We start from the raw sequence: 26,314 nt of genomic DNA on the forward strand, positions 1-26,314 counted from the left end.
CCTCCTTCTAACAAAAAGCTAGAAAAAGCCCCCCATCTAATTGAAAACATGAGCCTGTTAACAATGCCAGAAAGCAGAGCGATTAAATCTTGTCAAGAGAGTTAAAAGCCTTTCATGACTTGTGCTAAATTGATGAACCTCCACTTAGCGTAAAAGTTACAGAGAGTGAGGAGCATGCTCAAGTTATTGGCCGCAGGTTGCAAACCTACTGGTAAGCTCCAACGAGTATGAGTAGCCATGGGTGCAACAGGGAAAATAGAGGTATCTTTTTAAGGTGGAGGTGGCAATCAAGTGCAGGAAGGGAGAAGACATTCTTGAGAAATTTAACCAAAATGAACTTGCCTCTAGTACCTTTCCACCAGAGGAAGTCCCGCAAACTGAGCAGAGTTAATTTGAGAGATGAAGACTTCGCATTTACTGGGATCATGTAGGTAGTCTTGTTCATGTGAATTAAATGTCACTAGAACTTTTCTTTGCGGATCTCAATATCAAATGAACCTGTCTACAAGGTGACTCCTCTTGATGCCTTCAACGTATTCAACTCTCTTGGGTGATATTGTTTCCTGAGATACATCACAACAAACAATTCTCTAAAACCAGACCAGACTATTCAATTCAAGAAAAATGCAGGTGCTTGTAGAACTTAGATCAGCGTGTCCAGCATTCTTGAAGCTGAACTCTCCAATGTGTTATTTTTAGTGCACCAGTGTTTCAACTATTCCGCCTGCAAGTTCATAAAATCTTCATAATCTGCAAAAAACAGTTAAATCATTGCATAACCCAAAGGCACTGACCTAGATTGGAGAATTTGACATTCTATTTGATATCATCCTCGTGTCCTTGATTCATCTGATACAAACTGGGAGGTCATTCACATGAGGTTATATTTTGGTTATTTTTCCGGTGCTACACGGTTTTATGAATTGCTTTATATTTTATATGTCTTGACTAATTTGGATGGAATATGGTGATTTAGTGATGCCCAAAAAACCTGTTCCAACACTCCCTGAAGTTTTCTAATTAATTTGATGTATCCGATGCAGAAGGGTCACTTTAGAATATGCAGTGACTTACTGTACGGTTCTCGGAGAGTTTCTTGACTGAAATTACTACGGATGCTGCAATGATGATGCTTATATTGACTCACCTAAATTGTATTGGATAAATATTCTGGACTTGTCATCTCTCAGACGCGAAAACCCAATTTACATGTGGCGAGTCACAATGGCAGGCCTCTTTAGAAAACGCATGCATGTTCCCTTTACAAGAAGTTTGAAGGGGACACAGTGGAATAAGTTTACAACAGCGATTTCAAGACAGGGATATGAGGGACTCTATGGGCAATTAAATAAGAATAATACATGTTTCTTTTTTTATAACATTTTGAATATGATTCCATGTCATCAATGGAACACATAGGCTGGCGGGCGGCTAGCACGTCTACAACACAGACCTCACCACAATGATAACAAGATCACAGAAACCGAAGAGGTCCTTTTGAGGATACTCCATGCAAGACTATTTGTGAATGGAAGGTTCAACAAGATGGCAGCATGAGACATATGGACACACATTGAACTTAAGATTTACCTGAGACCCTGTAATGTGAAGACAAGAAGACAAAGTAAGAGCATGATAAAACAGTCCCCGAACGTCAACTACCTTTAGAACTGTAACTACACAGCAGGGAAAAATGGCTACTCTACTCTAAGGTCACCATACTGTATCCACATTTTAATTATATATATATTTATAGGGACATAGAACATCACTAGTACACAGTACATAAACACTGATCACATTAAAAAAATCTTATATGTTTAAGATACAGTAGCATAGTAAAGGTTACCATTCTGCCAATTCCTTTAGACATAGCATCTCTCTCACAATGCTTTATATATAATTGTTGCTTATGTACTTCTAACAAGATGCTGAGAAAAAATGTGTCAAGTTTTCTCTGCATGTGCCTGACATCCCTTAATGATGTGGAAGAGAATTGACTCAGTGCCTGGAGAGCAACCCAGTGCATTATGGATCCAGACAGAGGCAGCAGGCAGGGAAATTGGGAGAAACCATTGATCTGGAAGATCTCATCTTCAATTTATGTTCAATATGTTTCTGTCATTGGTAATATTCGGAATTCTAAATACTACCCAAGTGAGCAAACAATTTCAAAACCATAACATAAAATTGATCTTGTATGGTCTCTATAATTACTTTTGAATATGGCAAAGTCTGTATTGAATTTGTAAATAACCACCCCTGTAGCAAACCAGGCATCCAAACAGTGAGTAAATGCTCCAGGTATATGTGGCTAAACACATTATGAGAGAGAAGAGACATTCTTTACAGTGCATGTACTATATATATAATATATAGACAGATTACGGACCCCATTATATCCCTACTAGTTCAAGAAAGTAGTACACAGAGAGAGAACATAGAAAGAAGTTAAGGAGCGGAAACTAGGGATTACTAAATTTACCAGCCTAGCTCAACTAAATACAGCTTTGTTATGTAGAAACAAGTGTAGAGCACACCTACCATTGTGAGAATAGAAATTCAGGCACAAAATATACCATGGCTTCTTTGAGAGAGAATGCGAAAAATCATATGATTTTGAACAGTAAACCTTCAAGAGAACTCAATGTAATGTCTATGGTGTGTTAAAGCTCATGAAACTAAAACATTGGTCATACAACAAAATCATTATGAATAAGTTGATGTAAAATGGAGAATCCCAAAAATTTTAATGGCAAAAGAAAAAAGGAAATTGGTGTCCATCTGCCCTAAAAATATAAAATATGCTCTCAGGAAAATAAGAATATTTTTGTTTTGTTATGGTTGTCTGATAACTGCTTAAAATGAACACTTTTTAATATGGAAGAGTGGCTGCATTAAACACATTATAGAGAAGGTATGTAAGAATCTCTTTTGTCTTTCTCAATCTTCTAAATACTTCTTTCTTTAAAGATAATGTCTCTAGAAGAGGCGCAATGTTCATCTGCTATTTACTTTGGAACTAACGGGTAGATAAGTAATTGCATGTCAGTATTTCAGAAAAAAATAATGGGCGACATTTATTGCATTTTGATGTAGGGCAGAGCACCAAGGTGCCTTACTATGCTGCCCTACGCCAAAGTGAAAAAGCACGAATGCACCGTATTTAAGCAATATGGTGCATTCCTGTCCTTTCTGCCTGCGCTGGTACCGTTTCGGCATCCTAACGCAAACATAGGCAACCTTGCATCATAGTCCAAGGGTGCCTCTATTACAAGCAGGATTAATTTAATGCTTGAATTGGCACCTTCCTGCATAAAAACAATCCTACAAGGCGTTTTGTCTCTGTCTCGTTATGCTACAGAATGCAGCACACTTGGAAAGAGGAAAAAACGAGGAGAAATAAACATCTTTCTCCTTGTTACGCCTTATCTCTGGTGGCATATGGATTTTGGTGCTACCCCAGGTTTACATCGCTTTATGACTCAGGGGCAGCTTCAAAATCCATGGGTGTTGCATGGGAAAACCCCCCACAAAGTCCATAGATTGCCTCCCGGGAGTAGAGTAAGGCAGTGCAGCAAAGTGCTCTGTCTCTCTGAACTCATGATTTATGAGGCCACTCAGAGTCACACACGGTGGCTTTGGAGGGCTTCATAAATCTTGATGTAAGCACTGCATCACACATGCACTATTCACATGGGGCAAAAGAGACGCAGGGCTCTCATAAATAAGCCCCTTCATATACACTTAGAGAGGAAAGGTAAAAACTATGGAACTATGTCCAGGTTTGTCCATGTTAAGGACAAGGAGCTGAATGACAAACAAATAGGAAAATTATCTTCAGTGAGATTCATCATAGATAAATTTAATTATACATATTCAGATCCTCATTTTTTTTATTTAAATTTGTTTTTATTGTTGCAGTAAGGTATTTCAGTACAGAATAGACAGTCCGCCGACGTGGCCTCAACATTCAGCCACGAACAGCTATGTGTGCAACGTTTTATTCAGATCCTCATTTACGGCATTTGTGGCATAGGGCAGCTCAGCAGGACACCTTGCTGCACTTCCCTATGCTTACGTGAAATGGCAGGAATGCACCGTATTTAAGCAATACAGTGCATTCATATCCCTTCTGCCTGTGCTGGCACCGTTTTGGCAGCTTAGTGTCAATGTAGACACCCTTGCACCATTGTGCAAGAGTGCCTCTGCAGGCTGGATTATTTTGGTGCAGGAAAGGGCACCTTGCTGCACAAAAACAATCCTTCAATGCCTTTTTTCTCTTTCTATGTGTGCTGTAGAATGCAGCACACATGGAAAGAGGAAAAATTGGGTAGTAAAGAAACATATTTCTCCTTGTTATGCCTCACCTCAGGAGGCGTACGGATTTGATGTTTCTCCAGGTCTGCATCACATTGTAAATCTGGGGCACCAATAAATTCCCTGGGTGTTGCATGGGAAAACCCATTGCAACGCCCATGGAACGCATCCCCGGTACAGAGTAAAGTGAAGGAGAGATCTGCGCTGCGTCACCGAACTCATGATTAATGAGGTCACTCAAAGCCACGCAGGGTAGCTTAGGGTGGCTTCATAAATCTTTATTAGAGCCATGTGTCATGCATGTAACACATTACATGGTGCAAAAGTGATGCAGGGCTCTCATAAATAAGCCACTCAGTGTGGATATTGCAAAAGTCTGACTGGACATAACTATTCCAAGAGCCAAACCGTAGATCTAATAGCCTCTAGATTGATAATAAGTTTGAATAGATTGCCTAGTCTCTTTCTTCTGATTTTGAATTTGCTCCAAGTTTAAGTAGGAATTTCTTCACCTTGTGCATACTGAGTAAAATAAACGAATTCCGACTGGAGCATCCTTTTGGGTGAACCACTGAGGAGAAGTGAAGACCCCATGAAAGGTCTGCTTTACTACCATCACTAAGGAGAATGAATGGATTAATGAGCCAGTGGTCACGTCAGTGTCCCTATAACACTCTCTTCTTGCCTCCAGTTCACTGCATATAGTGGAAAGAGACCCCCTGATATAGAAAAATGCAGAATGTTTGTAAAAAGAAGGCTAAGATTTCCTTAGCAAACTACACATTGAATTTTTTCTGTGGCTTTAAGTTTTGCTACAAGCCTATTCGTTAGAATGACTTGACTGTAAATCATAATTTGATGGTGGTATGGCTTAGAGATGAGAAAAGGTATGGTGAGATTAAGTGCATAATGGTTCTGGCAGTCACCAGTATGTAGCCTGTGGCCCAGAAAGCCTAAAGCTTTGACTCCTATGCCCATGTCACTACTGGGCGATGAATGGACACCCCTGAAAAACAAACAGTGCGTAAAGCGGTCTGCCTAGAACTTATCACTACAGCATGCAACAAAAACTCCTACACTCTCTAAGCAGCCACGCTTAGCATCTGCTCAAACTCAAATGGCAACGATGAAGAACAGAAGACATACAGTACACACACACAGGAAGACTGTGCCAGGTTGGCACAGAGGCAGACATTACTAGCACTGGGTGCCCAGTTCAAAATCTTTAGGTGGCAACTTGAGTCCCAAGGAATTGGTGCCCAGGGGATCAATCATGTTCTTGTAGCGTTCACCGCGATGTTTGGCCAAGAATGGACCCCAGTCTGGCTGTGGCATACAAATCAATTTGAGCCTCTGTAAGACATGAAAAACAAAGAAGTTCTAAATGGTACATCACAGAGCACACGCTGTACGCTCATCTTTGCATCAAAGCACAGAAGAAATAATATAACTGTCAAAGTTAAAGTAACAGGTAACACTTTTGAGGACACTGACTGGCCACAATACAAAATCCTGGAATCTTTTTGTCATTTTACTTTTTCCAGTGTAACTGTTGTCATTTTTCTCCTAAGAATAGTTTAAGCAACAATGTTTGTCAATTATACAAACTAAGGGCCATATTTATGGGAAGGTCACACAGTGCAGCAAGTCAGCTTGCTCACTACATTGGGCTTCATGACTGCGAAATGGCAGGAAGGCACCATATTTAAAAGAATACAGTGCATTCCTGCCTTCGTTCCTGCGCCACTACGATTTGGCTGCCTATCGTCAACACAGGTACCCTTGCAACATGGTCCAAGGGTTCCTCTGTTGCATGCAGGATTGTTTTGTGCAGGAAGGGGCACCTTCCTACACAAAAACATTCCCCTGAAGCATTTTCCTTTTTCTCTGTGTGCTACAAATGTAACACACATAGAAAGAGGTAATACCATGGAGAAATAAAGATATAATAAAGATATTTCTTCTTGTTACCCCTCCCCGGGGACGGCGTAGAATTTTAGAGTTTTCCCCAGTTTACCAGTTCTGGCAAATCTGGGAATGCCTCAAAATCCATGGGTGCTGCTTGGGAACCCCCATGACACGCCTTCCCAGGGCAGAGTAGTGCAACACTGTGTTGCGTTAATCTAGAAGTATGAAGCCACTCGCCATGCAAAGATGCCTTGCGTGTCTTCATAAATCTCATTTTTGAGGTGCGTCATCCATGCACCATGTTGTGTGTTGCAAGTGAGATGCTACTTTCAACCTGAACCCCCTTTCTAAGCCACTCACCACAATTCACTGATTGATTAATGATTCTGACACAAAATCACACAAGGCCCCTATGTCATTTCTGAATGAATGATTTGCAGGGCTGCCTGTAATTGGTGTGTAATTAACCACATTGCTGCGGCGGCTATACCGCCGCAGCGCTAAGGGGGCGGGCGCATGCTGGTGACGGAACCGCTCCGTCACCAGCCGCGGTTGGGCTGTGCTCATGACGGAGCGGTTCCGTCATAGCCCCGCCCGCTCAATCGAACGCCCAGCGCAGGCGCGGAATCTGCGCCGCACAGGCGCGGCGAGCGGGCCATGACGGAACCGCTCCGTCATCAGCACAGCGCCACCGCAGCTGATGATGGAGCGGTTCCGTCATCAGCATCGAAAGAGTTAAAGCACCGCCCTGAAAGAATAATAACAATTCTCCCCAAAATGAAAATAGTCTTCTCTAAAAAGATTTGATTCTACCTATTAACAAGAGCCTGTGTTTTCGGAGCACCGCAGCAGAATGTCTGACTGACAAGACAGGTCCGGCTGATATTCAAGTATATAATAATCCTCTGCCTTACAATGTTATTGAGTTGTTGAGGTGGCATAGCCAATGGATATGTTTCCATCAACCAAGGCCTGTATTACCGTATGAGGACCAGGCTGTTTCTTGTGATTAAAGGGCACCTTCCAGACTCAACCTCTTTAATTGTAATATAAACTTCTCTGGGCAGTGACTTGTAGTAACAAACTGCCAGAATACTGTACCTTCCAAAATGGTAGCCAACATTTTTGTATACGAAACTGGTCCCTCCTCTGTGAAATAATACAGTGACCCACCGGGTTCTCTCTGTTCCTTGCACTTACTGTCATGAACTTTAAAAGATTCCCATGGCGTCACGTGGAGATTTATGGGTCTCATCAACTTTAGAAGGAGGTGGGGGTGAGGCTGATGTGATATCAGCTCACATAAAAAAAGGACGCGAGTTCGTGTAACTGGAGCATTTATTCGCCATTAAAGAAAATTGAGCATCGTCTGTCCTTGTTTTTATTGTCCTTTCAATTACCTGTTGACAACCCTGACGCGGATGAAGAGCGCGCGGGGAGCGGAAGCAGGGTGCTGCTGGGCCCAGACAGATGCGCTCTCGTGAGCAGGCCCCGCCCCCTGACACGCCATCTCCCCGGCGCGCGGCGGGAGCGCTCGTCTCACGCCGCGCGCCTCTCGTCCTCCTTAGCTGCTGACCCAGATTCTGGCGCGAGCCTCCTGGGTCGGTGCTTGAACATGCAGCAGCGGCACACACATGACGAATATCAACACAGGGGGAGGTGGCGGGGAGGCGGCGGAGAGGGAGTTACCTCGATGAAGCTGCCAGGCGCGAGATGCATCTTTATCACAAACATGATGGGGATCCAGATGACGGAGCAGGCCAGCATCAGCCACCCCATCACCATCGACCAGGTGGGGTAGTGGTATTGTCCGTAGGTCATCGGCTCGTACTGGTAGAAGCTGAAGCAGAGGATGAACTGGGGAAGAAAACACAAGACAGACTATTAGAGGGTCTGTGAGAAGGCATGGCTGGACTCAAGAGCTGGGGGACACAGCCTGCTGACCCAGCGGCCCGCTGCAATTCTGCTCAGTTACTCGGATTCAGTCATTGTATAAGCAGTAATAGATCTACTCCTGTTCGTTTCTGTAGCGTGGAAATACGGACGCGGAACATGTAAAGCACATGAGCAGCCTCTTGGAAGAGATATTCAAATGTACACATTTAATACTGCAGGTTATAAATAAGCTTCATATTTACATACGTGTTCGGTTGTGTGTTCGTGTGTGTGTCTAGATAGATAGATATGGGTGGACAAGCAGGCATAATAGGTAGGTAGGCAGGCAGGCAGGCAGGCAGCTGCACCAGATCATGATAGCCACTACAACCTGGCTGGAATTTCAGCTACCAACACAGAATATATGAACTTAATGTTTTCTTTCTTCCTGATGGATATGAACATTATTCCTAATGTCGCCTGAGATGTTTGAGTCAGTGTCAGCTGTAATTGGTGTCATTACAGCTCACCTCACAGGTGCTCCACTCAGGACCGGACTGGGAACCAAAAGGCTGCGTTGTGCCATTTTCTAGTAAATATGCCCCATGTTTTCAAGCATTTCTTTTGGTCTCAGGGTCTTCGACCTTGCGCTTTCACATGGACCAATGGTGCCTTATTTATGAAGGCCTTGCGCCGCCGGTGCGTCACTTTTAAAATGGGAAAAAGTGACGTTCCGGCGGCGCAAGGCCTTCATAAATAAGGCCCATGGGGCCTTATTTATGAAGGCCTTGCGCCACCGGTGCGTCACTTTTAACATGGGAAAAAGTGACGCACCGGTGGCGCAAGGCCTTCATAAATAAGGCCCATGGTCTTTAAACTTCTAAAACATCCCCTTGCGCTTCTTAGAACATAGCGCCCAGGTCGAAGCAGTTTCTCAATTCTTTCACTGTAAAGTGTTCAAAATAGACAATTCTTCAGAAAGCATTGAAAACCTGCCCTCTTCCTTAGCTTAGTTGCTCGAGATAGCTCTCCAGACTCTTCAGACTGCAAGCCTAGCCCTCAGAAGCCACGCTGTACTATTTGGGTGTTTAATAAGCTTATACAGCATAAGATAGATGAGCAAGCCGCATGAAATTACATTATAGAGTTTTAACACCAGCAAAGCTAGCCCCACCTATTAATATCAGTGCATTGGCTATTAATAACTGTGTAATAGTTGCACGTAGAAATGCAAGAAGGGCGTCAAGAAGCGCTGCATACAAAACAAGTGATAATTATTGTTAATGAGTTTTCAAACAATTTATAGAATGACACCCAAACCGGGATAGTGTTTAGCGTCAGTGATTGACTCTCTGTGCATATTTGGGAGGTAATGGCACAATGTGACGCTGCTAGTCATATGGGCGCGCCGATCTGCATCATTTGGAAAGTGCAGGGATGTGTTGTATTTACAATGTATTGTTATTCTCATTAAGCGAAAGGCACTGTTTTTTCGATATCAAGCTCACTCAGGTAAGATAGCCCGGTGTAGTTGAAAATTTTAAAGTGGATTTAGGCCGGCTCCATCGCGTGGCGTCATCCGTTGTAGCGCTACAACGGAAGACGCCACGCGATGGAGCCGGCCTAAACAATACATGATGAAGTAAGAGAGATTTCCTTGAAGATACCCAGTATTTATTGGACTGGACGGAAGGATAAATGTCTACATTTACATTGTAAGTAGAGTTCTCTTTATTTGCCCTGAAGAAGTCCGTGGAGGACGAAACGCGTTGGCTACAGTGCGTTGTGTAGAATAAATAAAGATTGAACTTCAAAAAAACATCTTTGATTCTGCTACTGAATGTTTTTCCATTGTGACTTACAAATTGTGGTTACTATTGTATACATTTTATGAAAAAGAGATGTGTGTGCTGGATCAATATTGACTTAAAATTGCAAGTTGGGACAATTAGTTGTTCTTGGAGATTTAGGGGATATAGAATCTCCGGTCCGCGGCACCAAAAAGAAAGAATAAGGCAGCACTTAGGATAGGTGCAATTGTGCTTAAACCCCTTTCCCCAGTCTATTGTTGTCAATTCTGTAATGGTACCACCCTTCACTGCCTCTGATGTAACTTCAAAGAGATTCGATATAGTTCTTTCACAGTCTCATCATTTTAGTACTGAAGCATTTTCGATATTATATACAAGAAGCCATAGTTGCTGCTTTTTCATCTTATACAACTAACAACCATTGACAAAGCCAATAGTACTGATTTCTTATTGCTGTAATGTTACTTGTAGTATATATATGCAATGGCAGAAGCAGCACAATGCCAGTTTGGGGGCACACTATGCTAAGCACAGATTTGTAGCTTAAGTATTTTTAAGCCATGCCTTTAAATACATTGGACAAGCCCCTTGGAGAGACCCCCCCCACTTAAAAGCCCTGAGGCCAGTGTATGCAAACTGGTATTATGTCACGTGACAAGCGGGTGGTTAGCTTTTTTGCCACCTCCCCACCCCTCCCCCCGCAGAATGTGGTAGGGGAACCTGAGACTTCCATCCATATACAATGATAGTCATAAGCCAGATAAGAGGGTTCTGAGTGCCCCACCTCTCCCAGGGGCTACAAGGGCCTATGCTTCCCCCCTCCCCCCCCAGTGGGGACCGAGGCAGTTTGCGCTTTGCGTAGAGATGCGCACGGCTGAAGGAAGAGTAATGCGTTGCCTGTTCACGGTGGTATAAAAAAATGCCCCTATAAGAGGGGGACGTCTCTATATGTTCGAGTTGCACAAAATGTTCTTCGCCTGTGTAGTCCCTTCCCTTGCGCACACATAAATCTACTATATTGTTCAAGAGAAGAAAACATTCGTGCTGCGGTCTTTCTTTCAGCAAGAACAGCGCGCATTAATATTTCTTTATGCGGCAGACAGCAAATAAAAATACTGGGTGTGAGTTGGTCCGCAGCAAATGTTCGAAGGATATAGAAAAATATGAAACAGAATTGTATTTTTAAAAAAAACAAAAGTTTGTTTTGAGATTTTAATTTACAGGTAAGCGCCAGTCTCTTGTATTGTAGACTCTTTCTGCTTCATTGGATCTGTTCCACGAGTACATAAAACGTTTACCTTGCAGCGCCTCCAAGTGGGCACAGGGGGAATCGACGTCGAGTAACTGGATTTTATGTCATTTGTTCACATCTTGAAAGACGTGAAGTGACTGGAGCCGAATTAAAATAGGATTTTGGTCCTATGGGCTGGAATCTGCAGCACAGCGGTATGTTTTGTTGTAGAAGCAAGATTGTAGTTATCTGCAACCAAAAACCTTTCAAACGTAACTGGGAGACAATATAGAGGAGGAATTCCCAGTCCTACTTGTCCCAAGTCACAGTGAAAGGCGTTTTGGTAACTAATGCATGTTGTGCTCTGCGTAACTTAAAAAGTAATTCAGTTTGATCACATTATTCTGAATCTGCAGGATGAACAGACACTCGCAGTCGCTCGATTGTCACGCACTCCCCCCCACTGCGGCGAGGCTTCTTTAAAAGAAGGGTTCTCCACGAGAACTAGGGAGCTTGAGGGTATTGTCTTGTTTTGGTTGAAGTGTCAATGCCCCCATGACCCCCGCACCCCTGGGAAACAGCATGCTGTGCTCTCAAAGAGGCAAAACCTTTTCCGTTTACATTCCCTCCTGTTTGCATTTCGCTGTCGTTCTGTAATCCATAAACTCGTTAAATGGTGCAGCCTGATATTGAGTGAACTAGTGTCAACGGGGAAAAAGCATCGACAAAGCCAACAAGTCTGGGTTTAATGTACTAATGCATGCACTGTAACCCCCTAAAAAGCCGACAAAAATAAAAAGCAGATTTGACTGTCATGTCGTTCAATGCAAGTACTAAAAAAAGCTGGAAGGAAGCATCCAAATATCAAAGAGCCTCAGCCGAGACATGCCAGGTTGAGCTGAGTTGAGTACAAGCCAATGGCGGATACAGGCTGACAGAAGAAAGACAATGGTTGAAAAGGGCGAACTCAAAGCCCGGTGAAAATATACTGTAAAAAATATCTCTGATTGAAAGATGTACTTTCAAAACCCAGCATTGCCAAAAAAAGAAAATACAAAAATGTACTCTGACATATTCAAGGTGTGCCAGAATACCAGTCCAGCCCAGGTTTATGGCCCAAGCGGTACAACGTTGACATGCTGTATGCCACCTAGTATGTGTCACTCACTCATTGTGCTCTGCTGATGGGGGGCTCGCCCAGGATCTATGCACAGGAGAGTGCCCCTGCTAGTGTACTGTTCCTGTGCTTCTTCCAAAAGAAAGGAGTCCTATGGCCGGAGCATGTTCTGTGCAGACATTAAAGCTGCCTGCACATTTCTATTTCTGTCTACAGGGCATACATTAACTCGAAAATCTTCAAGGTGGTGCATAAGCTTTTGACAGTAAAGCTTGGAAACACAAAGAGGCAAGGTAAATACTGCCATGTGCTCAGAAACTCTGCTGTGTGCAACCCGTGTACAAACTGCAACCAAAGCTGCTGCACTGGTCTATGTGAGAGGGAGAGAGTAGGAAAGCGCCACATCTGCTAAGATATGGCGCTATACTGCTCTCTACCTAGTGCTGGCAAACAGTCTGCGTAGCGCCACCCACACACTTTTGCATTCTAGCGCAGTGGTGACTGCATCATATCTAGCATATGCTTAGACTACCTTTGACATTTTTCCCATCACGGATGTGTGGTGCAGCACACATGCAAATTTGGAAAAGTTAGAAAAAATAAGAGCATTTCTCCTATTAACACCTTTTTCAAATTGGAATTATCTTTTTGGTATAAAACCCTGTCTATTACTGTTAGTAAGTAGGGTTTTGCATCAAAAGCCATGGGTCGTTGCATGGGAACACCCACGTGCCACCCATGGAACACCACCTTGAGACAAATGAATTCAAAGCAAATCTTAGTTGTGCTTCGCATTACTAGTAATTATCCAGCACAAAGTTTTACGCTGGAATGTCAAGTACAAATATCCATTTTTAGCAAACCCAGCACACGAAATGTTTGTAAATCTGGGCCTTGGACCACTTCTAAGTTAGTGCAGTACAGACAACAGGGTTGTGATACAGTACCTACTGTCTGCTGCCTAGCCAATGCAGTACCATAAAGCTCCACAAGGGTGGGTGCATTTTCTTCCTAAACAATCCAATATGACCTCCGCTCCTCCGCTCCTCCCTTCCTCCAAAAGGTCGGATGTCTTTCCTTGCTGAGCTTTCTGCTGCACAAGCAGTGACCCTGAGACGTGGCATTTTCTGCAGAGAAACTGCATTTTTAATTACAAATCAGGCACAAAACCGTAGTCTGCATAGGCCGCCAAATGGGTGCAGTGGCAACTACCGTTTAACTACCGTGAAGGCGTTCAACTCACCATATATAATGCTGCACTACTCCCTGGTGTTCCACGAGCAGGAATAGAAGGACGTGTTTCCTACTCAGTGGAATGTGATTGCAACCAATCCTGGAGCTGCTGCCATCATCTTGAGAGCAGCTCCAGGATTGGTGGAAGCAGGCTAACCAACCAGGGGATTGCTTTGTCTACAGTCCACATGTCGGGCTGGTCGTAGGTAGCAGTCTGGCCAGCCCGACATGCGCACTCAAAGGAGCAGCTGTAATCCTGCAATAGCAAGATTCAATCCCGCCCCTTGCCTCACGCTCACGCTGTACACCGTGGCTGATGGCAAAATAAAATGCCATTATTATGCCATTTTATTTTTGTGTGTTAGCCTGCTGCACTCGCAGCAGGTGGAGCAACGCTCCTCCGCTCTCGTGGCGTAGCCTCTGCTGAATGGGTGTGCACACCACCACAAGCCAGGGTGCCTTGAGTCGGTTTAGAAAATATCTCCCTTTATCTCCATCGGTGTATATCGATAGTGGGTGATTGTAGGAGATTTTTTGTGATACTATCGCCTCTTTAGAGGACTACTTACCAAGCACTGGGCGGGTGCTCACATGGCACTGCACAATTTTGAAATGCACCCACAGATTTTTATGACTGTAGGTAAATCAATGCAATACTTTGTGTCACTTTGCACCAAGGGAGCACCTTCCCAAAAACTTGGGGGAATATTCTCTAGGAAGTGGCGGTGAGAGGTGTTAGCCTCCTTGGCCTAACGCCTCTCACCGCCACTTCGGAAACACAAGGCAGGACCCTATTCTCAAGAATGTGGTGCAGCCTGGCGTTTCCCCCTGCGATGGCGCTAACTTTCATGACTTAGCGCCAACGCAGACATCCTTGCACCAGAGTGCAAGGGTGTCTGTGTGCAGGGAAGGCTGTTCATGTACAGGAAGGTGCCCCTTCCTGCACATGAACATTCCTGAAATACCATTTTGTTTTCCCACTTGAGCTGCACAAGGCAGCACACATGGGAAAATCAAAAACGAGGAGAAATAATGCATTTCTCCTTGTTTTGCCATCTTAAGACCAGGATTTATCTGGTCTTAAGTTCGGCGCTGCCACCTATTATCGCCGCCCTTGATAATAGGTGGCAGCGTCGATCACAATGGGTTTTGCGGTGGACGCCCACCGCAACATCCACTGCACGTCCCATTTACTCTAAATTTAGCGTGAAAGGGGCCTTATTCTCAAGTCAGCATTATCCCACTTAGCGTCGGTTAAAGCCAGGTTAAGTGGGTAAATGCTACCTTAAGAATAAGGAGCTGACCCTATTGCCATGGGAACGTCAGAAAAAGTGATGTTCCCGTGGTGATAATTGTAATGATGTTGATGCAAGTGCCCAGTGACCCAACTGGTCAGGCACTAGGACCGGCCCGAGTGAGGGACGAGGGCGGGCGGAAAGGGAGGAGCTGGGAACCAAGTGGGCAGGAAAGGCAGTGAGCTGTTGGGATTCAAAGAAGACGGATGAATAATAAAGGATGTCCATGACCCCACCACACTGTGTCCGCCTGAGTTATTGGTGCTGGACACTACAACTGGCGACGAGGGTAAAAGAACCCTGAGTAAGCAAACAGCCACAGCAGCAACCGGCGACCGACTGGTCCGGAGCTCGCCCCGCGTGTGGAGGCTTGAGCGCGCTGCAGAAAAATGTTCACCAAGTGCCCACCTCGGCGGCGGACAGAGCAGAGCTCGCCCCTGTCCCTTGAGGCTCGAGCGTGCCGTGTACGTGCCCACCGGAGCCCACCCGGCGGCAGAAGAGGTCAAGCTCGCCCCACGTGTGAGGTTCGAGCGAAAGTGCCCACCGTAGCCCACCCGGCGGCAGAAGTAGTAAAGATAGCCCCACGTGTGAGGAATGAACAAATAAACAACCAAAAACCAACCGGGAGCCCACTCCGGCGGCAAAAGACGAAGAAAAGAAACCTCACCTGCAACAGTGACTCTGGCGGTGGATCGCGGCTGAAAACGACGAGTGGTGAGTGGAAAATCGAAGCGCCGAGTGAATGTGTGGCTCCGGTCGAAGAAACGAGCAGAAACGACTGAAATCTCGCTGAAAACGAGATTTCCGGCGGCCATTTTGAAGTAAGGCAATATTGACCAATCCCCTGCGAGAAATCATCGGCGGCCATTTTGAAGTCAGGCAAAGAGCCTGAAACAGCAAATAAGCACTGACAAGCAACAAAACAAGCATTGGCAAATACAACAGCTGTAACAAACAAGCTTTGGCAAATACAACAGATGTAAAAAAAAGGCATTGGTAAATGCAACAGGAGTAACAAACAAGCATTGGCAAATGCAACAGTAGAAACAACAAGCATTGGCAAATGCAACAGAAGTAACAAACAAACATTGGCAAATGCAACAGAAGTAACAAACAAGCACTGGCGAGTGCAACAAACAGTATAAACAAACACTGGCAACCGCAACTAAAGCAACAAACAAGCACTGGCAAGACAATGGTAAATAACGACGAGCAAGCGATAAGGAAACATAACAAGCACCAGACAGTACAAATCTCGAATGCGACAAAACACAAGCAAATGCAGGTCTGAAACACAACAAGCACGAGCAAAGGCAAGTGTCAAAGTAAACCGTTAATGCTACGCAAAGAGAAGAATTAAAATAAAGAAGGTGAGAAAGTAAATGGTCCAGAATCATACCGAGATAGCTGCGGATCTTACCAACCGAAAAGGAAACAGTCCTGTGACCGGAGCAGATCAAGATCTTCCTCTCTCATGGCGGTGGGAAAAGCAACCCAACGATCCAATCCCTACATTGAAGTACCACCCCCAGTGACACAGACTGACATTCAGAGTTTGGGTCCCAAATGGAACCGGTGGCTGGAATCACTGGACGACTTTCTTGACGCCACCGGTGAGCGAAGAGATGGAAAATGTCTGACAGTACTGCTTCAGCTGGTGGGCCATGAGGGCCGACGTTTAATTAGAACATTTTCTGAAAAGGACACAGAGACTTATGAAAGACTACAAGAGACGCTACGCGCCCATTTCAATGCAAAGGATGACGTGGATCATGAACGCATCGTTTTCAACACAGCACGGCAGGAACCAGGAGAATCATTGCCAAACTTCATCACCCGTTTGCAGAGTCTGGTAAAACGCTGCCACTTCAACACATTTACAAATGAGGACGCAGTTCGACTTCGGGTAATCGAAGGCTGTTCAAGGTCCAGCACAAAGCACAAATTCTTCGAGGGCATTGGTCGCTAAAGGAAATAATCAAGAAGGCCGAAGCTGGAGAGCGGGTCAAAGCAAGAGAACTATCAAAAGAACCGCACCTATGTGCAAAACACCAAGATACCAGGAAAGAGACATCTCTAAGGTCGGTGAATAAAGCACAAGAAATAAACAAAACCAGAAACGGGGAGGATGAAGACAGATCAGAGCTAAGACAACGGGAAAAACAAAGTAACACGAAGTACTCTGAGTCAACAACACAAAAGACCGGGATGATCCAGGAGTATGACAGCGTCACTTATTCAACCTCAAACTCAACGTGTAGTGCAAGTGATTATGAAGCAGATGAAGCATCAAGTGAGACAGATCGCACCAATGGACCAGATGACAGCCTGCCCAACAAATGTGCAAAAAAGGCAAATTATAGAAGACTGGACCAGTTACGCCAGCACTGGAATTCGGGGCATGATCACACCCGTAACACAGATGTCAGTGCACAAAACAAGCGGGAAGGAGAAGCAAACCGGATAAGACGTACTGACTCACTCGGACGCCGGGAAGAGGAAAACAAACACATCCATGACATCCGAGACAATGAAGAAACCGAGAGGAGGCCATTATCATCACACGAGAGAGGTAGAAATAAAATGCCAAGAGATCAACCACAAGAGATAGATATACCAAGACATCAACCACAAGAGATAATAATCCACATTTGTAAAGTGCACAATCACCCGTAAGGGTCTCTAGGCGCTGGGGGCCGTCGGGAAGATTAAGCAAGCTATTGCCCAGAGTCACATGGTGCTAGGCTAACCTGCCGCCGGAGCTGGGGATCGAACCCTGATCCCCAGATTCAAGCGTCAGTCACCCTGGCCGCGGCGATAGATATGTGGTCATCAAACAACCCATCCAGTAAGACGACATCGAAGTCATTTCGAGAAAGGTACCCGGAGAAATATGCCAAAGAGAACTCCGACTCTAGGAGCAGCACGTCACGGCCTACCTATCTCAAGAATCATCTATTCAAGACACACTCAAGAGAACGGTATCAAAGGACATAGACAGAAGACTCCTCTGATTCAGAAAGCACGTCTGTTCGATCCCTCGAGTCGACGGAGTCATGGTCCCGACAATGGCCATGGCACCAACCACCTGAACACACCTCAGAATCAAATGACATCAGTCACGTCAAGAGTAACATATCTCACATCAATGTCCCTGAGTACTCAGTCACTCCACAAGACAACCTGTCATGTAAATCGCAGATACATCAGGATACAAACCATATACCTTCACCACTGATAGGGTCAGCGAGGCTGACCCACAGGGCCTACGGAAAGAAAATAAAGATAGTGGACACTACCAACCGGATGGGAAAGGAATATCCAGGCACCCCGCAAGGAAGACAAGACGTGTCAACAGAGACAGATTATCATCAGATGAGAGAGAAACATGCACAGGCCCAGACAGTCAAAGAGCACACCAGTCCCAAACATGAGTGGGAGTGGGTGAGGCAAACAGAGGCAGCGAATGAGTCCCCGAACCAAACCAAGATGGTCTTTTCGGATAGCGCCTCACCGTCTGGTATACATGACTTTGAACAGGAAGGCAGTGGTGCCCTCGACCGGACAAGACAAAAGGAAGTAAAGTCATATGCGGGTGCTCGGAAAAGAACCCGAACAACATCCCCTCTTGAAGGAAATCAAGCGTCAATCAAACGAGAGCCCCGTATGAAGACTGACTGCCGCCATCAAGTTAAGCTTTTCACAGTCACCTCAGAAACTGAAAATGAGTGGATCACCCAGAAGCTGATTGGAAACCACCACGAACCTGAGCACAAGAAGACCACGCGAGACGTCTCGCAATTACAAAGTTACACCACTGTAACAAAAGATGTTCTCGTCAAAGCAACAGAAAGCCATACTAAAGAAATGGAGATGCATCCTCGTAACCTAAATAGGCGGCCTGCAGACCCGTGTGGCTGGCTGAGGAACTATTAAACATGTTAGACGCTAAGTTTATTTTGTCAACAAAGGGGAGATGTAATAGTGTGATGCAGTCTACGCTAAGTTTATCTTGTCAACAAGGGGGAGATGTAATGATGTTGATGCAGTCTAGCGTTTCAACAAAACGGAACTGTAAGAACTGCAGAGGCTGACAGAAGACGACTCACCCGCAACGTGAAACCGAAACTAAACTGGAACAGAGAGATCCTGAGACACTGCTAACTGACAGTCAGGCATTGATGGAGACCGCCGCTGAGAATGAGCCCGACAGGCCCTACCGTATCGCTTCATTGAAGAATTCTAAAGAAAGACAATTTCCTGTTTTGCCGTGGTGTATATTATTTTGTTTTCTTTATTCACAGAGGGGGGAGATGTAATGATGTTGATGCAAGTGCCCAGTGACCCAACTGGTCAGGCACTAGGACCGGCCCGAGTGAGAGACGAGGGCGGGCGGAAAGGGAGGAGCTGGGGACCAAGTGGGCAGGAAAGGCAGTGAGATGTTGGGATTCAAAGAAGACGGATGAATAATAAAGGATGTCCATGACCTCACCACACTGTGTCCGCCTGAGTTATTGGGGCTGGACACTACAATAGGGGCTTGAGAATATGCCCCTTGGTACGTAACTCCACAGGTTCCTGTTACTAACAAAGAAGCGGATTAAACAAATCTGCATTTCCTTAATTTATGTAAATTTTCCCCCGCTCACTTCAACCTTAAAATGGAGTGCCTGCAACTTCTCATGTCTTTGACATCCCTTAACATCGCAAAAATTAAAAAAAGGGTCTCTTTGCTCTTTCTAAGAAATGCCGATTAGCCCCAATTACAGAGGCACCCTTTGGTACAGAGCTTCCTTCCACTTAGAGATGCTAGACTTCTTGGAACTGAAAAGCTTGGCCTCTCAATCTAATCAGCAGTGAACGGACAGAACAGCTAAAAATCTTTGAGGACGAGCTATAAAAAGGATCAGAGAAAACCTGCTACCTTTGATGGCTCCGTGCCGATCCTACAATGACATCCAGACTTATATTTTTATGATAGATCCTACAGACTGTGGCGAGCACGAGCAGACAAGGCACTCCTCTGTACTTCTTAATGTCACAGAGAAAAAAAAAAAAGTTGCTTGTTGGAAGAATAAATAATTACTCTTATCGACACAGTTTTTCCCACTAAACCAAAAACTATCTTCAAGGAATTTGTAATTTTTGACCAGAAAATTGTCTCGCTCTTTGTACCGATTTTTAATATTATATTAGCTGTTTATTTTCAATTGTTGTTCCTTTAAAACGTCAACATTATACCTTGAATTCATTTTAGATACCATGGCAGTGATTAAAAGTAATTCCCTTGCCACACTTGCTCACTCTCGTAGCAATCTACCGCCCCCTGCTGGCCGAGCCGTACAACTATTTAATATTTTACAAAATAACAGTGTAGTTAGAGCTTGCTTTGAATTTTAGAAATGGTGCTAGTGATTTCTATGGCACTTCATCTGACATTAGCGAATTAAATATTAACAGCCGCCAGGAAAGAGAAATGACATGGTCGCTATAGAAACCACGGAGTTCAAATCACAAGTTGCTATTTTCGACGCACAATCGAACAACTTTAAAGGAAATTACTTGTGTTATAGAATTGACAGACATGATGCTGCCTGATTATTGCAGAAAGTGAAGGCTACAGAAGTTGAAGAGACAAGAAAGTTCGATTCTTTTGATAAACGCAATAGTAAAACGTTGATTTTAAAGTATAAAGCCAGATGAGCCCATGAGAGGTGGCAACTCCTTGAATCTAGTTGTACGGTTTGTTTTGTGGCTGTCTCAGGATGGGCCAATACCTGTGCAGTGGCTTTAGTATCCTGGGGGCATATTAGCAAGAACCTCGTTAAAATTATTGCCGTTTTAGCGGCAGGAAACTGCCGCTAAAACGGCGATAATGGGCTTGCCAATATGCGTTATAGAATTCCAATAGAAGCCCAGGCTACATGTGCAGAACATCTAACCTGGGCTTCTATTGGAATTCTATAACGCATATTAGCAAGCCCATTATCATCGTTTTAGCTGCAGTTTCCTGCCTCTAAAACAGCGATAATTTTAACGAAGTTCTTGCTAATATACCCATGGTTCTCTGTGTCTATAACAAAGAATGGATGTTACATGGATCCTAATTTGGGCTGCACTAAATAAGTGTGTGCCAGTGCTTAATTTGTAATAAAATAAGGCCTAGGGCTCCGTTATGTTACGGAAGCTCGCATGTGATTATCTCACATGCCGGTACCACCCCAATCTTAATCACGTATATCCCTTTACCACGCATGCCTTTACAACGAAATATGTTTTGGTAAGAAATGTATAGCAAAGACATATATATGGGTAAGACTTATCAGGTAAGTGTTATCCCTAACCGTTGCCCCCGCCTGGGCCCTTAAATGGCTATTAAAGCCTAAAAAAGTACCCCAATCCCTGCCCCCCAAATCTGAGCCCTAAAATGGTCTCTCAAGACTCTTCCCTGAGATCTAAAGCTACCCGAGCCCTAAAAATGTCCCCCACCCCGAAGCCCTTAAAACTACCACAACCCCCCCGAGCCCTAACAAATACACCGACTCCCCCCTGAGCCCTATAAACCTCCTAACCCCCTCCCCCAGTCCTGAAAACAATTATACCCCGAGCCCTGAAAGTTCCCTGACCCTTAAAAACTACCCTGCATCCCTCAAAACCCAGCCCCACGTACCTCGCTGCATCCTCTCCCGAATTTTCCTCATCCTGGCCTATTCCAGCAGCTAGACTGCGACTGCCTAAACCACGCAAATGCATGGTTTAGGCTTATGCTTGGTTATGGCAAGCGTGATTCTGCTTGCGTTGTTTGGACATGCGTGGCTCTACCCGCATTGTTCCAACTGTTTCCCCCAGAGCCCTTGTAAGGAGGGTACTACAGCTTGCGCCACCCATTGTCCCAGCCAGCGCTGCCAATGACACTACAAACACTACTAATAACCATCATACTCCTACAGATGTGAAAATTCAGACTATTCCAGGCACCCAAAGCTATAAGAATTAGTCATTTGTAATGTAAATTGAACTAATAAACAGCTGTTGACGGTTGAGAAACAGGATTTTGAGTTTGCTTTTGAATTTTACAAAGGAAGGGATGGTTCTGGTGTGAGGGGGGGAAATGGAGGTCCAGATTTTAGGCGCGCTTCTGGCGGAGGATTGAGTCACAGTTTTTGCTTTTCGAGTTTTTGGCGGGATGAGAAGGAGGGAGTTGGAGCTTCTAAGGTTTCTGGTCTTACCGGCTTTTTTGAGTTTGGCCGCCAGGTATTCGGGTTTGCCGGTGTGTAGGGCTTTATGAGTGAGGCACACTATTCTGAGGCTGATCCTCATTTTAACTGGGAGCCACTTAAGTTCACTGAGAGCCGGAGAGATGTGGTCAAATTTCCTGATTCCGGTGACCATTCTGGCTGCTGCATGGCGTAACAAGGAGAAATATTTTTATTTCTCCTTGTTTTTTGCTCTTTCTTTTGTGCTGCATTTTGCAAAATGGTATTAATGGTTGCTTTTTTTCAGGAAGGTGTTCCTTCCTGCACAAACACAATTCCCTGCAACCATGATGCAGGGGGGCTGCTTTGGCACATGGCTGCTGTTTGTGCGTCAGGGAGAACACAGGAGGTGCGTTTTTTAAATGATGCTGCTCAGCGAAGCAAAAATGCTAGCGACGCCATGCTGCGCCATTTCATTGTAAATATGCCCCTTAGTATCTTTGAGTTAATACCCACTTAACAGTACATTTGCCGTAACACCTTAAATACTATGGCCCAGATGCTAAGAATACTCAAAGGCTTCAGTAAGATTTACAAACCCACACAAGAGGCACTGTGAGCTGCCCTGCGTGGCTCGTTAAAGAAACGCATTGAGGTGGCTTAAGCTGCGTTACGTTATATTTCGAGCCATAGTTTGCATAGGGATGTACTAGGTGGAGCATGGGCGTTCCTGTGCATCAACCCATGGAATTGATGCAATCCCAGATGAACAAAGGTATCGCACAAGATGGCTTAAACAAAGAGAAACATCTTCTCTCCTCCTCGTTATTGGCTGTTGCAGAATGCATTACGCATAGAAAGAGGAAAAGGCCTCTTTGGATTGTTATCCAAAGTTATCTCTTCCTGAACAAAACCATCCTGCCTGTAATGCGGGCATCCTTGCACTCGCGTGCTTGCATTGGTGCATACCAGCAACCAGTGCGCCCGTGCAAGGAGATGGCAGAAATACTTCATATCTTTGTAAATTATTTAAAAAAATAGTTACACTAGAAAGATACAATATTTGACGTCCAGGCCAAAAAGATGGGTTTGCCATTGCTCGCTGTTGGTTCAGCCAGAGCATTTTCCCTATCTGCTTCTAGCCAGCTAAACCCTGATTCCCTCACTTTTAGCCAGTGAAAATAAATACAGATACTTTGGAAAAATGGTTTGCCACCATTCAATAATGCACATTGTTTGCCAAATTTTCAAGTAATGGTTTGAGCCGGGGATGTTCAAAGTTACCAGAGCAGGGCCGGATCCGTGGCAGAGTTTCCCTTCACAGTGTGTAAGTCCGAGTACACAGGTTAGGAAAGTACTTATCAATCCACCAAATAGTAAAATCGAGGCAGTATTTGATGATTTCCATCACGCATACCTATGTTGCAAATTCCAGATAATTAATTTCAATTGGCATCACTTGCAAATTTGTGGACCTGTCTGAGAAGGACTGAATATGACTTTTCATTAGGTCTTCTGTTTGTCTCTGCCTTTGACAAAACTCTTTCTAGTGATACCAGCAGTATTATTTCACAATGTCCATACCCTTATGCCTGATTTACAGTTACACTAATGGATTTTCTCAAAATTAATTCTGTAATCCAACAAATTATTATTTGTATGGTAATTTTGAAAAGTCATAAATTCTTAGAATTGTTTTCTACTATGAGATTTGATTATTCAGCATCAGGGTAGGGTGGCACGGTTCAAAACGTTGCCTGAAGAGAGCGAAAATCTATTTGGAATCAGAATGCTCTTGGGGATTAAAACATAGCTAATATAAATTCTGAGGAATTTCTAGTTTCAGTGGCAGGATTCTTGGAACTGAAAATGTCAGTTCCTTGGAATCTAGCAGCTGGCGGAGAACTGTAAGTGAAACACGTTCACCATTTGTATATGTTGCCATCTGGTGGCCTTTATGTGGATTACAGCAGGGAAACAAAATCACTCCTGAAACAAAGACAGAAGCCATGGGCCTGCTACACAAAAACCTTAACAGTCGCAAACCATTCGATTCACTAAATAGGGGGTTTACGGCTATTAAAAATACATTTTATATTTAAACGTTTCCCAATTCGTAAAAGTATTTCCGAAACGAGAAATGATATGAATTACGAACCGTTATTTCAATGGAGTTGGTGTTCCTTCCTAATTACGATTCCTACCCTGATCTATCAATGGTTTGCCACCGTAATTCCGGTTATAAGCCATTAATCAGTTACCGACTCCCAGGTTGGGGTAGTAAGTACTATGGCCCCCAGGAGGCCTCTCAGAAAATAGGGAGAGTACGTACTGCCAGTCCACAACTCAGCATACATCAATAACGCACCCAACCTCTCCAGACACTACAGTACGCAGAAACTCAGATCTCTCCACCAGGTGCAGGCAACGAATAGTGCCTTGGAACAATTTAATGTCTCACTCACACCAATAATCTAGACATGCGCTGACCACTCTAGTTCTCACACAGCTTGTAAATTGGGTTTTTACGACATACACAGCAGCACGGATGAGGCGCAGACAACCTTACACCACAAAACATTTGAGAAACAATGATGCCATTAACTCTCAGAGCAGATAACCACCAGCAGCAAATCCACTTAACAAATAAAAAATACAATAAATTCAATTCAATACTTGCTTTATTCGGCTAAGAAATAGCCAAAAAAGATACATACCACAAGCAGGGCAACAGATACAACATGAAAGGTACATAAAATAAGAAAACAGAGCGGACAAATAACAGTGACCCCCGCACTTGACCCTAAAAACCACACTCCATTGTTCTCCTGGACCTTACAGCAGCCTTTAAGAAAGCACTCACCCCGCAGGAAACGACATGGAAAACGAAAAGAGGAAGGTAGAGCAGTCCATCCCTACATTGCCTAAAACCTCGGAATTTTAAGATTGGCTTGAAAAATAATTTAAAATACGATCTAAAATACATACAAAAAAGCACAAAGTGCACCATGGATTGTGCTGAATGTCCACCACCACAGGGAAAGGTTTCTTCTGACAGGGCCGCCTGGTCATTTGTACTCGGGAAGTGTAAAAGCCGAGCCACAGCCCCTGTCCTGAAGATAAAAAGCAGAGATAGCTCCCACCCAGGGCCGGACTGCGCCATAGTGGGCACTGGGTAATCCCCCGGTGCGCCGCACGGGTGGGGGCTGGTTTTGGGCCCCTGGGGGCCGTTTTTGTTACACGGCCGTTTTTGCAGCGTAGCTGCAAAATCGGCCCTGTACCAAAATCATCCGAAAACCGGCCCCTGCAAAGAGCTCGGCGGCACCTTCAACCCCCCCCCCCCCTTGACCCCGAGTTTGTGGTTCCCAGTCCGGCCCTGCTCCCACCCGGAATTAGGTGTTGTGAGGTACAACACTGTGTTCCTAAAACAATTATGAATTAAAAAAAACTGGCACAGGAATCTGCACCTGACCTCCTTCTAATGGTGTAGCCCCACACCTACAGACTCCCCACACACTTCTTTCCTGATACTCAGCAAAACATGAAGCAGGCCTACCCACTGCAGCTGTCTATTCTGGAAGCCTGTCTATTCAATGAGACACACTCACATGTCCATCATCACAACCTGCCCTGCTTATCATTGGCTCAGACAAAAACAGAAACCCATTTAACTAAGTTTCTGTAGCTCAGAATGTAAACTGTATTTGAGAACACATTGATTTAGCTACAGCTCTGCCTGCTGAAGTCCCTTTCTGGCTTCCTTATAGCTGGCTCGTTATCCGGATGCTGAGGCTGCTACATCCAGTGAATAGGCCTCATTTACTAGACTAGCTCCATCTTCAGCGACTTGCAGGTCACATCTCTGCCACTAAGTGATCTAAAGGTCCCATTTTCCCCTCCAGGTCTTTGTTGCCCATAACACAAAACGGCAACCACATAGGATTCGTTGTTAAATTTCCAGAGCTATCAAAGGAAGAAAAACATCTGATGAAAATGGTACAACTAAACTATCTCTTCATCTTCAGGCACACACATCCCAGGTCTCCGCCTACTTGGGGTGGTATCAAGAGCCATTATACAGTAAAACATTTTTATCTTTATAACAAACTGGCCAGACACAGATACATGTACTAAAAATCCTTTTCTTTATTTCAATTCCAGTGGTAGATATAAGATGATGTAGAGCACTGGAATGTTATCACCTATTTCAAAGAAGGAATCGGGGATAAAATAGGGCCCTCACTCCCACTCTTGAGTTCACTTTCTGGACCTACATACAGCTACTGCCTGCTGCTATGGCCTGCTGTGTACTGCACCTGGAAGGACAG

General features: G+C 44.5%; 1 protein-coding gene across 1 annotated transcript in view; it reads right to left on the minus strand.

Moving 5' to 3' along the window:
* Positions 1-5,517: 5,517 nt before the first annotated feature.
* SLC6A5 (solute carrier family 6 member 5) overlaps positions 5,518-26,314 on the minus strand; it is a 289,164-nt gene continuing 268,367 nt past the window's right edge. Inside the window, exons 14-15 of the mRNA XM_078684550.1 lie at positions 7,918-8,085; positions 5,518-5,673 (exon numbers count right to left, since the gene is read on the minus strand). Coding sequence (XP_078540676.1) covers positions 5,518-5,673; positions 7,918-8,085 — 324 coding nt within the window. The remainder of the gene's footprint in view (positions 5,674-7,917; positions 8,086-26,314) is intronic.

This window comes from Lissotriton helveticus, chromosome 3_2 (assembly GCF_964261635.1).
Source record: "Lissotriton helveticus chromosome 3_2, aLisHel1.1, whole genome shotgun sequence".
NCBI lineage: Eukaryota > Metazoa > Chordata > Amphibia > Caudata > Salamandridae > Lissotriton > Lissotriton helveticus.